The sequence below is a fragment of the Rhineura floridana genome, chromosome 1, assembly GCF_030035675.1.
Source record: "Rhineura floridana isolate rRhiFlo1 chromosome 1, rRhiFlo1.hap2, whole genome shotgun sequence".
Classification (NCBI taxonomy): Eukaryota; Metazoa; Chordata; class Lepidosauria; order Squamata; family Rhineuridae; genus Rhineura; species Rhineura floridana.
This window is the reverse complement of record NC_084480.1, coordinates 321,855,382-321,869,866: the sequence shown is the minus strand read 5'-3', so window position 1 is coordinate 321,869,866 and position 14,485 is coordinate 321,855,382. Positions and strand designations below refer to the sequence as shown.

Below are 14,485 nucleotides of genomic sequence, written 5' to 3'. Positions count from 1 at the left end.
TATTTCTTCAAACGTGCAGCTTCTGCTAAGAGAACCACCTTTGCTGCCAGGTTGTATTTTATGGGGATAGGGGATGATTTGATTTGATTTAAACTGTTTGTAATAATGGATTTTATATTGTTATGACCCACCTGGGGCCTACTGGTGAAGGGCAGATAATAAATTTAATGACGACGACGATGATGATGATGGTATGTTCTGTGTAATGTGTGTGAGATTAAGTCCCTGGGAGTTGGTCAGAAAATTCCTTGGACTGGGTCGATGATGGGTTGGTCAGGGAGACCTATCTTGAGTGACACCAAACTATTATTCTGAGATTATGAAATTTAGCTGGATCCTTTTGTTTATTGGTTTGCTAAATTATCGGAGGAATATTGTTATAAAAAATGGAAATGGACTGCCTTCAAGTCGATTCTTACTTATGGAGACCCTGTGAGTAGGGTTTTCATGGTAAGAGATATTCAGAGGTGGTTTTACCATTGCCTTCCTCTGAGGCTGAGAGGCAGTGGCTGGCCCAAGGTCACCCAGTGAGCTTCATGGCTGTGTGGGGATTCGAACCCTGGTCTCCCAAGTCGTAGTCCAACACTCTAACCACTATGCCACACTGGCTCTCGAATATTGTTATAATAGAGAAATTTACTGTTATGATTGTAGCAGCAAGTTGCATTATTTATTTATTACATCAGTCACTTTTCTTCACAGAAGTGAACTCAAAGAGACTTATCAATAAAAAGATTAAAACCAATATATGAAAAGACTAAAACAAATCTTGCCTTACAATGAGGACACTTTGGAAAGATCTGCAAAGGTCCCACACTCGTTTTGGTATTATAAGATTTCATTGCCTTTATGGAGGAACTGACGTAAAAGTTAAGGGCTCTCCATTTGCAAGACTGATAAATATATTTTGATGTGGTTTCCATATATAGCATATGTTTATATAAAAGAAAACAATCAAAATCCACCGCCCCATTATGCCAATATTTGGAATGAGTAACTTTTTCAACATTCAGCCTCTTCGCTGTGAGTTTTTATGGTGTCTATTCCTCACGGAACTGAGCAACCACAGATGACAATAATAAAGGATTTGTGGGATTTTCTTGTCTTTTCTTTGGAGATGTGCTACTAATTTGGATGGCTTTAAAAGAAGATTAAACAAATTCATGAAGGATAAGGCTATCAGCCATGATGGCAGTATCCTTCCAAATACCAGTTGCTGGAAACTGCAGAAGAGGAAGGTGCTCTTGCACTCGGGTCCTTCTTGCATGGTTCCCATGGGCACCTGGTTGGCCACTGTGAGAACAGGATGCTAGACTAGAGGGGCCATTGGCCTGATCCAGCAGGCTCTTCTTCTGTTTATCTTGTCTGGATTGAGTTTCAGTTTATTGGCTCTTGTCCAGTCCATTATGGAGGAAAAGTACCAGTCTAGCACTGGAGATGTAAAGGAGAGATGGAGTTGTGTGTCGTCAACATATTGCCAACAACACACTCCAAATCTCTGGATACCCCACTCAGCAGTTTCATGTAGATGTTGAATAACATGGGGGATAAAATCGAACCCTGAGGAACCCCACACTGAAGGCCCCATGGGGCCGAACAATACCGCCAAGCACCACCCTTTGAGTGCGACCATCCAAGTAGGACTGGAAACGGTGCAAAGCAGTGCCATCCACCCCCAACTCAGACAGCCACTCCAGGAGAATACTGTGGCTGATGGTATCGAAAGCAGCTGAGAGATCAAGGAGGATTAATAGGGACACACTCCATCTATCTCACATAGGTCCATGTCCACTCCTCAAGCCCGTCTCTAGTAGCAGGGCTAAGACAGACCCCCCCCACACACACCTGAAAAGCTGCTGCCAGCTGGAGGGGGCAGGCCTGAGCTAGATGGAGCCGTGAGCAACCCAACCATTAGGCGGAGGTGTACATTCCCTGCTTTCAAGGGGCTGCATTTGTTACTGTTGACACGTGCAAGAGTGGTTTTGCAGGGGGAGTTTGTGGTGCCATTTGTGGTTAACTGAAAATAATGCACTACTGGTACACTTGTGCAACCACATTCCACATGGCAATTGCAACAATTATGAAGCATAGGGGAAATGCAGTATCTCTCCAGGTACAAAACACTGTGTTTGTGGGTCCAACTGACACAATGCAGCTGTGCAGAGTCCAAGAAGTTGCATGCCAAGTGCCCTCTGCATCGTCAGTGCTGCACAATTGTTCTTGGCTTATGTGTGGTGGAGGCCAGAAGATGTGGGCTGTCTGTTCCTCCTTTCATGCACCTTTAGACGGGGCAGCTGGTGTTGCAAGGGTCTCCAGGGTGGAAGAGGCTGTAAATGCTGACCAAGGGGAACAGGGTGAGGGCCCCCACCATGGAGCCAAGCTGCACCACAGCCCCACACCAGACAAGGGCGCTGTGCCCCTTGTCCCGCAGGACCATCCCAATCATCAGCTTGACGTAGGAGAGGAAGCCTACAAAGAGAACCCAGCAGAGGACCTGCAAGGAAACCCAGGTGTCACCAGAGGGCTAGTCAAGAGCCATTGGCTATCTCACCCACGCAGCCGGAGAGGAGTGAATGGTGGGTTGAGGGGAAGGTTCTCAGTGCCACTCAATGCAGGTTTATTGCCCACTTGAACCACTGCCATTTAACCGCCAGTAGGGCAGTGGCAAATTCAGACGTGCAGGGTCCGTTCGTGAAAGTCACAGCCATGCCCCCCCCTTTGGGGTTGAGAATAAGATCCTTGTTCAAGCCTTCTCCCATAGCAACAGACATCCCTACGGGTCAATCACTTTGAAAGAAGAGAGTGTTAGCTACTGAAAAGAGTCTTCTCAGTGGCTGACTCACCTCCTTTCACTGTGATTGGCTCCAATCAGCAGGAAAGGACAAGGAAGCAAGTTAGAGGACTCTTCTTAATGACTAACATACTCCCCTTTCATGCTGATTGGCTCATAGGATGCTGGAGACATAGGGACCCTGCTCCCAAAAAGTAAGGGGCCAGAGATGCCCCTGAAACCCCAGAAGACTACATCCCTATATATAATTACCTTGTGCAACCTTTAAGTGTTAGTAATAAATATTCAACATTTATGTGCAGAGAATGCTGGTTGTTCTAGGGGGGTTCATCATCTCTCTCACATAGACCTGCCCATCACTGAAAGGCCTTTCTCTGGGAGCCCCCCATACCTTCTGATGAGGTCGGGGGGGAGGTTGTAGCCACTGAAGGGAGGGCCTTTCCGGTTGTGATGCCCCATCTGTGGGGACCGCTCCCCCAGGCAGGCCCCAAGTGAAGACCTTCTGGATCTGTTTCTATCCTCCTGCTTTCTTACTTGAAAAAGACCCCTGCCTGAAACCCTGGTGAGTCACTGCTGCCAGTCAGAGTAGGCAATACTGAGCTAGATGGACCAACGGCCTGACTCAGGATAAGGCAGCTTCCTCTGGTGTGCATGCTCTTTTGGCTGCCTTGCTTCAACTGGTTTTAATTTTTTTCCTTGACGTTTGGGTCTTGTATTTTCATTAATATGTTTTTACCACAATCTGTGAGCCGCCTTGAGAACACAAAAATAAATAGGTATACAGAGACATAGATAACCCTGTCTGTATATACTGTAAGCTGTGGGTCATCCCCCCCCCGCGCCCACGCCTCTTTCTGTGGTGGCTTGCTAATGCAGGGGAGAGTTGGGGGGCAGTTGTTCCAGATGAACCAGCCTGGCACCTGAGTCGTCAATGGCGGAAGGAGTCGCTGGGCGTCGCAGGCACAGATGGGGCACCATGGCAGCTGTGGGAAGGGTGGTCCGAGCCTAATCCTGCCCACTCATACTTACAATGAGGATGGCTCCGTGGGGCCCATGCAGCAAGGGTGGGCAAGGGCTGAGCACCGCCATGGCCATGATATAGCAGGCCAAGAGGGATCCCACAAAGGACAACGCTCCCATGAGCACCAAAGACCTGAGAAATCAGGAAGGGGGGGAGAGATGGCTCAGTCCTTTTCCCCAGGCCCAGGAGGGCTCCAGATCCTCCCAAAGTCCTTGACCGGGTGGAGGGCATCAGGCTCAGCACCGAGGCCCCCTGTCCTCTCTAGGCTGGGAGCCACCACCCTGGGGGTGCCAGGCACAACCTGGGCATGGTGCCTCCCTGCCAGGCTAGGCCCCCTGCCCTGTTGCTGGCTCCCCGGGCCTGACTCCAGGTGAGTTCCCCACCTGGCTTCTCTTCTCCCCAACCGCCCCCCCATCCCATTCACCTGCTCGGCAGGCACATGCCCAGGACGCAGGCAAGCGGGTTGGCCAAGGAGGCCAAGGCGGTGGAGAGATGATAGGCAGCATCCCCGTAGGGCAGGCAGGAGTACGACTGCACCGCAGGGAGCACGCCATTGGTCAGGGCGTTGACCCAGCCCAGCAGCCCAAAGATGTAGCCCATCTGGGAGCCTGAATAGGTGCCGGAGCCGAAGGAGCCGCCGGCCGGGTCCTGACTCTCGGGCTGCCCTCCCACGCTCTCCATGGGCACCTGGTCACCCTCCTTCGCCCGCGCTCTCTGCGTGGCCAGCAGGTGGTTGAGGAAGGCGAAGGCGCCCAGGCTGAAGGCCATCATGGCACTGAGGAAGAGGAAGAAGGCACTGACGGAGAAGCGGGCCTCCTGGTACTCTGCCAACAGCCCGGCTGTGCTGTTGCCCCCCCGGCTGCCATTGACGCAGCGGACCACACCCACGCCCTGCCCCAGGGCCACCAGCCCAGGCAGGAGGCCGCTCAGCCCCTCGCCGGCAAAGTAGGTGGCAAGGTAGGGCGGCTGCAGCCTCTGCATATAGGGCAGGAAGGTGACGGAGGAGGTGCAGTCCACCAGGGCCAGGCAGAAGAAGAGGGCCAGCAGGGCCGTGCTGTGGCGGGAGCTGCCCACCACACTGGTCTGGCCCCAGAAGAAGGCCAACAGCAGGCAGGCCAGGGAGCCAAGGGCCAGGAGGGCGTAGATGGTGGCCCCTTCGTGGAGCCACCCAGGGCGGAAGCGGTGCGCCAGGGTGACGAGGAGCGGCCCCACGTTGGCCAGCTGGAGGGCAAGGGTCAGGCAGGAAGGCAGGAGCCAGCCCTCGGGGGTGCTGGGCACGAGGAGCGGCAGCTCCACCCACACGCCGTTGATGGCCACCCAGGAGCCTGTCCCCAGCAGGCCCACCAGGGCGTGGGTGACCAAGCCCATGGCTCCTGGCCAGTCAAGGCGGACTTGGGGCGTCGGTCTCGCCGTCGGGGCCGCTTCTGGAAAAGCAAAAGGAGACGGGTGTGAACGGAGTGTGGTTGCCCAAGGCCTGAGTGGACTCCTTGCCTCGTGCAAGGAAAACTATCCGGTGGCTGACCTCTGTCCCCACCCCCACCCCCATTACATCTCAGGTTGCGAGAGAGGGACTTGGGGGGCCAGCCGAACAGTCGCAGGAGGGGGGGTTGATCCTCACAGGGAGCTGGCCTCGTGTCCAAACTAGCCTTCTTTACTTATCCCAGTGTTGGATGCAACCCGAATGTCGCAAGCAGCTACAGTCTAAAAGGACCCGGATGCTCAATTTGAAGGCCCCACCTCCTGTGACTGTTCAGCTGGCCCCAAACCACTCTCTCCCAACCTGAGATGTAATTGGGGGGCGGAGGCGAGGACAGAGATCAGCCACTGGATAGTGGCAAACAAAAGAAGTACCACTTTAAAACATAACAAAAACAGACTTTCACATACATTAAAATAAAACATCATTAAAACCTTTAATAATAAAAAAAAAAGCTTTCAACACATCTTTTTAAAAAAGTTTAAAAACATTAAAAAGCAATTCCAACACAGACGCAGACTGGGATAAGGTCTCTACTTAAAAGGCTTGTTGAAAGAGGAACGTCTTCAACAGGCACTGAAAAGATAACCGAGATGGCGCCTGTCTAATATTTAAGGGGAGGGAGTTCCAGTGGGTAAGTGCCACCACAATAAAGGTCCATTTCCTCTGTTGTGCAGAACGGACCTTCTGATAAGATGGTATCTGCAGGAGATCCTCACCTGCAGAGCGCAGTGATCGACTGGGTATATAAGGGATAAGACGGTCTTTCAGGTAGCCTGATCCCAAGCTGCATAGGGCTTTGTACACCAAGACTAGAACCTTGAACTTGGCCTGGTAGTAAATGGGCAGCCAGTGCAATTCTTTCAGCAGCAGGGCCAGTCTTTCAGTCTCACCACTGCATTTTGCACCAGCTGCAGCTTCCGGACCAACCCCAAGGGCAGCCCCACACAGAGCAAATTACAGTAATCCAACCTGGAGGTTACCAGTGCGTGGACAATGGTCAGGCTATCCTGGTCTTACCTGCCAAAGCTAGGAAAAGGCACTCCTAGCCACGGAGGTCACCTGGGCCTCTAGCAACAAAGAGATCCAGGAGCACCCCCAGACTACAGACCTGCTCTTTCAGAGGGAGTACGACCCCATCCAAAGCAGGCAACTGACCAATTATCTGAACTCGGGAACCACCAACCCATAGTGCTTCCGTCTTGCTAGGATTCAGACTTAGTTTATTGGCCCTCATCCAGCCCACCACCAAGTCCAGGCAGCGGTCCAGGGCTTGCACGGCCTCTCCCAATTCAGATGTCACAGAGAAATAGAGCTGGGTATCGTCAGCATAACAGGGTCACACTCCCCTTGTCCTTCTCCTGATAAAGGTCATCCATCAGGGCGACCAAGGCTGATTCTGTTGGAATATGTGGTTCAACTCCAACTGATGGGTTGGGACTGCATGGGGTTAAAAGGGTAGATAGAGAGAAGACCTCCTGATTGCTAGGCTAATACCTATCCTTTGACCTCCTGCTGACTCTCCGTTCCTGCTAGATTGATGTGCTTAGGATGTTGACCACATCTTCCAGTCTCCTTCCTTCTTCTTTCTCTTGAGAGGGAGAGCAGACATATTCCTTTGTCTCTCCCTCTCCTCCAAGCATGAGGGCAAACGCTATGCTTAGTGTTTGCATCTCCAACTTAGCTAGTTAGCTAGATGTAGAACTCTTTCCTATCAAGTATGTACTTCCAGAATAAAGCAGTTATTTCTTATTTTGAAGCTTAAAGTCTCTGTCTGACTAATTCCAGGGAAGGTGTAATATTTAACAAGGATTCAAACACACAAAGCTCACTCAGATGCTCAACTGCCTAATTTCACTACCATGCAACAGATTCAGTCCCATAAGCAGGCCTGAACCCAGACTAGAACGGGTCAAGATAATCTGTTTCATCCAAGAGTACTTGCAATTGCAATTCCTTCCTTCCTTCAGCCGAGGGAGGGGAGACATCTTTTGTCTTTTTTCCTCTCCCCTTAAGTATCAGGGCAACGAGCAAGCCTGGCCATTGTGCCTCCAACTTAGTTAGTCAGCTGGAAGTAGAGCCTTTCCCATCAAGTATGCCTTTCTGTCCCTAAAGTAGCCTTTTTTATTGTACAAAGCCTAAAGTCTCAGGGACTCACAGCAAGGTAAATGTCTGCTTTTTCTCAGGTAAACCACACACACTCATGCTGCCCAGAGACCCTGAGCAAGCTACACTCAGCTAAACTCTGCTGAAGTTCACCAGTACTCTAACCTGGAGGGTGTTTGGGGAGAAAAGCCCTGTTGTGCAAATGGAAATCCTTGCACGAATGGAGTGAGTTACTTGAATGCCACACTGTATGTTGACTTGGGGTTCTTGTGAAACAAACCCCCTCCCCTCCCCCCATCGGACTCTTTGTGATAAGGGAAGCGATGGGGATTTGCACTGGAAAGTGTGTGTGGGATAACGTTTGTCCTGCCGCAGCATCCAAAATGGAAATGGACGGCCTTCCAGTCGATCCCAACTTATGGCGACCCTATGTACAGGGTTTTCATGGCAAGCGGTATTCAGAGGGGGTTTACCATTGCCTCCCTCTGAGGCTGAGAGGCAGAGACTGGCCCAAGGTCACCCAGTGAGTGTGGGGATTCGAACCCTGGTCTCCCAGGTCGTAGTCCAGCACCTTAACCACTACGCCACACTGGCTCTCAGCATCAGTGAACAGGTCACCTGGAAGAGAGCCTTGGTTAAATCCAGCACCTAAGGAGAGCCATGCAGCTGGTTCAGGCTGGCATCTGCTTCTCACAGTAGCCAACCAGGGGCTGCAGCAGCAGGGTCAGTCCTCTCCCTGAGCTCCCCCCCCACTTTCTCCCTAGGACGATTTCCCTGTGCCTCCAGCCCCCTCAATGTGGGAAAGGGACCTGGGGGGGTTTCTCATACGGACATCCCATATCCAGCCTGGCCTTTGCAACCCCTCTGTTGGCTCCTGAGCTTCGAGAGGGCAGTGCTGGGGCCTGCTGTGGGCCCCCTGAAACCTCTGGCTCCACCAGGCAAGCACAAAGTTCTTCCTCGGCCACTCTCTTAAAAGGGCTGCTTGCTGCCATGTGTGGGGGGAGGAGGCTTCTAATAATATCCCTGCAACAACTTTGTGTTTCCCCTCTTTTGTCACTTAAACACTGAGGTCTGTGAGTGACATTCTAAATCTCTCTCACACCGCTTTGTGATGTTTACTTGGCTCTACTCAAGTTATCGTGTTTCATTATAGCCCAGTGGGGAGGAGAGCCTGGCTGGGAGTCCAGAGTCTGCGAGTTCAAATCCCTGCTTGTGTCTCCTGGGTGTCTAGGGCCAGCTAAAGATCACCCCCACAGGGAGTGGCTCAGGGGTTACGTGCCCTGCCACCTGTGCAGCCGTGGGCAAGCTGCAGAGTCCCAAGGAGCCCAGTTGCGGACAAGGAAGAGGCTGGCTTCTGCAGCTGTGGCAAGCTGAGCAGGCCCTAGCCAGCTGGGGAGGACTAGCCTCAGAGGGAGGCAATGGTAAACCATCTCTGAATACCACTTACCATGAAATCCCTATTCATAGGGTCGCCATAAGTTGAGATCGACTTGAATGCTGTCCATTTCCATTTAGTCAAGTTATCAAGCTAGTCATAGAATCATAGGGATGGGGGGCTTTTAGTCCTCCTGTGACACTGAATTTTGTTTATTTAAGTTAAACATAAAGATTGCTCATTTTGGGAATTGTAGCACAGTTAATTTACAGTTAATTTACTTGTGTGTGTGTTTAAAAGAAATGCTAATTTGCTGACTGGCCTTGTTTGTTTAAAGCTGTGCTTGCAAAATGAGATATTAGATTTAGTTGCAATATGCAGCTGTGTTTGTAGGAAAAGGTATCAGATATGAGTGAAACATCCAAGGTTGAAATGAGAAAAACAAGTGTGAATAACAACTTCCAAATATGGAGTTAGGAAGAAGATGGGCATGGATTAAAATGATGTAAGGAAAATGAAAGTGATGTAATTATGATGATAATGATGCTAATGTAATTAACATATCAAAGTTAATAAGAAGGCTGACTGTGCTCAGCTTAAATCAGAACTGGCTTGGCTGTTTCTCCACGTGCACGTGTTAGTAATAAATATACTCCTTCTCCATCATTGTTTTGTCATTTTCTGAACTCTATTGGGTGAGTATTGGGAGCGAACTCAAGCCACCAGGATCCCTAAAAGGAACTGAGGCGTTTTGTGTGTAACACTCCCCCTACTGCAGAAGGCAGGAAATCCAGAGCTAGAATACCCACCCACTCCCACCACCTCCACGACTCCCTCCTCAGTAACTGGCTCCATGGCTGAACTGCCCTTACTGTCCAGGTTTCTTGTAATGTTCAGTCGGAATCTGCCTTCCTGAGGGTTAAGCCCATTAGATCTGCCCCTGCCCTGCGGCGGGTGGGGGCAGCAGAAGAGAATTGGTCTTTGCCCTCCTCCCTATGATTAAAGCCCCCCAGGTATTTGGAGAGGCCTATCATATCACTGCTTCCATCTTGAGTCTCCAGGCTAAATATATATGGCTCCTTCATAATGGGAGCTGTTTTCCCGTAGACCCTGGCCATCTTCATTGCCCTCCTCTGAAACTAATGTGTTCATTCCTTTCTTTTTTATGGTTTTGTACACCGCCCAGAGAGCTACTAGCTATGGGCGGTCTAGAAATGAAACAAAATAAATAAATAATAAAATAAATAAGGTGCAGCACCCAGAACTGGCCACACTCGTCCAGATGAGGTCAGACTAATGCAGAGAAAAGTGGCATGATTCCTTCCCATGGCTTAGAAACTGTGGCTCTGTTACTGTGACCTAAATTCACACTAGCCTTTTATTTGGTTTTTTGCAGCCTCGTCCTCACACTGCTCACGGTCCCCTCGTGATCAGCTACAATCCTGACATCCTTTTCGCATGTTGTTGCTGTTTAGATCTCTCCGGTTGGGATTAGCATGGCAGCCTGCATTTTTCACTTGCTGTCCTTTTTGGCTGGCAAGACGCAAGGCAGAAATATTGGACGCACCCGCCTTTGGCTTGAGCCAGGGTGTGCAGGTAAATCTCACCCTGAAATCATGCCTAGAAAGGGGGGGTCATGCTGGCTCCTGCCTTTCCTGCGGGCCGTACATCAGCATGTCTCCTCCAGCACAAAGGACCCTTTGTGGGTCATGAGGGCAAATGCTCCCTTGGGGTGCTGAGGGGGGGGCAATCTGTCCATTTCACTCTCTCCAGCCAGAAGTTCAGTGCTCCACATTCCCACAGCAGTTTGTGGTGGTTTTTTTTTTTTAAAGTCCTCATTTTAGCACAAATTTCTCCTAATTTACACAATTTTGCCTAATGGACACAAATCCCCCTAAAATAATGCCTTTTTGTATGTTCTTTTCTCTAATGGGTGCACTTCTGTGGTCACTTTACCCCAGTGTATGCAATTTTGTCCACATTACTTGCCTGGATAATTGAACTGCATAATTTGGGGAAGTATGAATTTCAAAGGGTAGATGTGTCTTGGTTCAGAAAGTGTGAATTAGGTCATTTTGCCTTTATAGACGAGTCAAGTTTCTCCCCACATCCCTACTGGAGGGTGGCTGGTTATGTCCAATGCCAAGCAATGATCATCCCCTCCAAGTCTTCCACCCGTCAGCAGTCATCTCCCTGTTCTGCATCAGCCAGAGCCAGAAGAGCAAATAGAGGACCCTTCCCAGGAGCATGACAGGGTTAGTTTTTAACCTCACCATCCAGGTCTCTCTGGGGCCAGTCTCCTTCTTGCAGACAATCTTTGGACCTGGCCATGAAAGGCTTCTGGACAGCAAAGTCCTGCTGCTTTTTTCACACCCAAGTTTCGATTAACCTTTCCATGCCCCTTCCCAAAGGGGACTGCTGCTGTCCTGAGGCAGGAAGGGAGAAACATTGCAATACATTTCCTCTGCAAAATGTTGTTGTGGTTATGTGCCTTCAAGTCGATCACAACTTACGGCGACCCTATGAATCAGCAACTGCAAAATGTAAGACACTGCAATAGCAATTTGGGATAGAGACTGAGGGAGGAGGCCGCATGTGTAGGATTCAGGGGGAAATGGGTGGAGGGACAAAGAGCAAAGACAGAAGAAGAACTGGGAGCAAGAGCTGCTCCTGATTTCTTGACTATTAGGAGCAGCTGCAGCGACTGCTGCTCAGGTCAACTTTTCTTTCTTTCAAGAAAGGTGCCTTGTGCTGCTTCCTGGCCCATCCCTCTTGCTGTGTGAGGGCATTATTGTGGGCATAGAGATCTGACCTCCGATTGCTTTCCGAAATGAGAGGCAGGCCTGCAGCAACACAAATCCCCTGGATCAGCCGCCAATGGGTACGCCTGACCTGTCCAACCTGCTGTGATGCACCAAGTGGCAGCAGATCGGTGCAACTGCTGCAATGGCAGTCCCTGCCTGAGGGCTCGGTTCTCACTCTTCCATCCCACACCCAGGCCAGGAAGAAGAAGAAGAAAAAGGAGGACTGTCTCAGAGGCAGCAGGAAGAGGAGTCTTCAGTGAGCAACATTTGACCTGTGCCCAGGTGGGGTGGATTAGGAGCTTTTTCCTGTTCCCTAAGGGCAAACCCCATTGTCCTGAGCTAGGCTTCTTTGGGGGATGGGGGTCAGCCAGATGCGCCACTGGCCCTGTCGTGAGAGTCGAATGGTAGAGCTTTGCAGGCACCAGCGGAGGGCTTCATTCCGGCTGAAAGAACCTCCTCCTGTGAAGGTGAGTCCCAGCAGGGCTGGGTGACTCCTCCGGACCAAAGCAACTGTGTCACAGCATGAACACACACAAAGGCAGACACATATCTCCTATACAGGCCCCACACACATGCGAAGTGACACACCTCCTGTTGCACGTCTGTGTGCATGGACAAACACACACGCATCCATCTTGTAACAACAAAGTGCCCATAAGCGTGCGACAGCTGATGGCCCTGCCCGCTCTGGAATAGGCGGAGCACAGGCCTTCCATGGCCAAGGAAACGGGGGGCAAAAAGACTCAGCACCCCTCCATTTAGAAATTAAACAGGCTGCCGTGCGAGCCTTGCACATGCCACACAGAAGAGCCCCCCCACGTGGTACACACACACACACACACACACACACACACACACACACACACACACACACACACACACACACACACACACACACACACACACACACACCTTCGATACAGACGATGTTGACTTATAACTCATTTACTCTGAAAGCAAAGGTTCTCCTCCAATTGCATACAATATGTGAAGGGCCATTTTTTACAGCAAGGTTTTATCTGTTGTTATTGCTGGTGCACCCCTCCCTTCTGAAGCAGGCAGTGCCAGCATACTAACCACAACACTTTCCTCCTCCTTGCCTAAGAATGCCTAATCATTGCTGGTGATGGGGGCAAATCACACTAGGCTAGCGCAGGTTGCATTTTGCAGAAATTTAACTTTTGGAGAGCAGGGGAAGGGGGCTGGAACTTGGACGGTTCTTGTGCATGGGTGTGCATACCAGCTATTTTAAATGGCACCTCTAAAAATAGGGGCTGCCTTGATAAATAGGGACAGTTAGAGAGCCAGTGTGTACCCCTACATTCTGACTCACCCCCCCCACCTTTCCCTGCCCTGTCCAGCCAGGCTGCAGCTCCTACCTGCTCAAGTGAGGATCCTCACTGCTGGCCCTCTGGGGCTGCCTGCTGCACTGAGCTGAGGGAGCACATGATAGCCTGCCTGTCCATCTCATTCCTACATGCATCTGCCTGCCTCCAGCTGTCACACCCAGCCTTGTGCAGGGGGTGTGGCGTGCATGGGTTCATAGGGAGGGAATGGGTGCTGGGAGGGTGTCCTACCTCTTGCCCCGAGTCTGCTTGGACACCAGTTTTGCGAGGATGTAGACTGAGCACCAGCAAGGAAGCTTTGGAGGTACACCGTTTGAACACTTACAAATAAGCCATTTTCACTCTGATTCGCATGAAGGCAAAACCTTTACAGCTGAGTGCACTCAGTGTGGAATCAGCTTTTTCTTTCATATGGTGAGGAAGGCATTAATCCCTCCCTCTCCAAACAGGAATAGGTCCTCATCCAGATGGGACCCCCGGTGGCTTCTACAGGGAAAAGAAAAGAAAAAACCTTGAGTTCTAGTCATGGACCACCCACCCACCCAGTTTTGCCTTGACTACACACCAGTCACTTGTATGTGATCTGAAGAGCATGACCAGTGTGAGTAGCCTTTGCCAACCAGATGCCCTCCAGATGATGTTGGACTATGACTCTCATCAGCTATAACAGTTTCACTGTTACCTCACATGCACAAGCGACTGGTGTGTGTGTCTGTGTGTCTGTGTATGAGCAGTCTGTGATTGGAAGGCTCCTTTTTTCTTCTCGTCAGGTAGAAGCCACTGGGGCCCCATTTGGATGAGGACTAGGGTTGCCAGGTTCAATCCCTGAGACTGATCCTGTATCTTTAGGAGAAGGGAAAGTCAGCCAAGTGCAGGTGTTCTTGCAACCCTGTAATGGGAAAAACCACAAGGTGGGATTCTCCCTTCCCACTGCACAACTTTTAAAGATACAGAAGACATCTTGGAGGCCTGGCAGTGAACTGGATGATAGGAGAAAGTCTCCAGATGCCTTCAGAGTGAAAGTCCGTAACTGGCAGAAGGCTGGCCAGCCCTGGGTGTGAGACAGGAGGGGGAGTAGATGGGCCCTGTGTGAAAAAGTTTGAATGGGTATGACTGCTCTCAATTCTGTCAGAGGCCTCCTGGGATAATTGGCTCCGGCAGGCTTTGTTGGTGGGCTCGCGTTGGGTCCATATCAGCTGTTTAGGAGGAGTCTTAGTACGGAGGAACATGGGTCATGCCGCCCCAATTTCAGTGATTACGGGCAGAGGGAAATATAGCCATGGGGATGTGGTGAATTACTATAGAAGATGAGGGCAAGGCTATCTGTGCCTGGTTCCTTGCTGCCGCTCCTCTCATGGATGGGTTCCTCATTGCTCATCTGCTATGCCCACTGGCCTGAGTATGCTGTTGTTTAACACCTGATCAGTACACAATAAGACCACTCTCATCCATGATTTGATTGTGGATGAAGGTGCTGATTTGGTGTGCATTACCAAGACTTGGGTGGGTGAGCTGCAAGGAGTTGATCTGACCCAACTTTGCCCACCTGGATAATCGGTGCAACA

The 14,485-nt window shown here is 50.6% G+C and overlaps 1 protein-coding gene across 3 annotated transcripts; it reads right to left on the bottom strand.

The window, feature by feature from the left end:
• Window positions 1–572: 572 nt before the first annotated feature.
• LOC133375512 (riboflavin transporter 2-like) lies at window positions 573–13,271 on the bottom strand. Of its 3 annotated transcripts, XM_061607183.1 has the most exons (5): window positions 12,954–13,044; window positions 11,044–11,196; window positions 4,237–5,236; window positions 3,821–3,944; window positions 573–2,494 (listed from the first exon to the last, which is right to left on the bottom strand). In XM_061607183.1, the coding sequence occupies exons 2-5, from the start codon at window positions 11,099–11,101 to the stop codon at window positions 2,282–2,284; spliced, it is 1,395 nt and encodes a 464-aa protein (XP_061463167.1). In that variant the 5' UTR covers window positions 11,102–11,196; window positions 12,954–13,044; the 3' UTR covers window positions 573–2,281. The 3 variants fall into 3 exon arrangements, with proteins under 3 accessions (XP_061463167.1, XP_061463169.1, XP_061463168.1); XM_061607185.1 differs by lacking the exons at window positions 11,044–11,196; window positions 12,954–13,044 and adding an exon at window positions 13,152–13,271; XM_061607184.1 differs by lacking the exon at window positions 11,044–11,196 and having other exon boundaries at window positions 12,954–13,045.
• Between the last annotated feature and the right edge of the window lie 1,214 nt (window positions 13,272–14,485).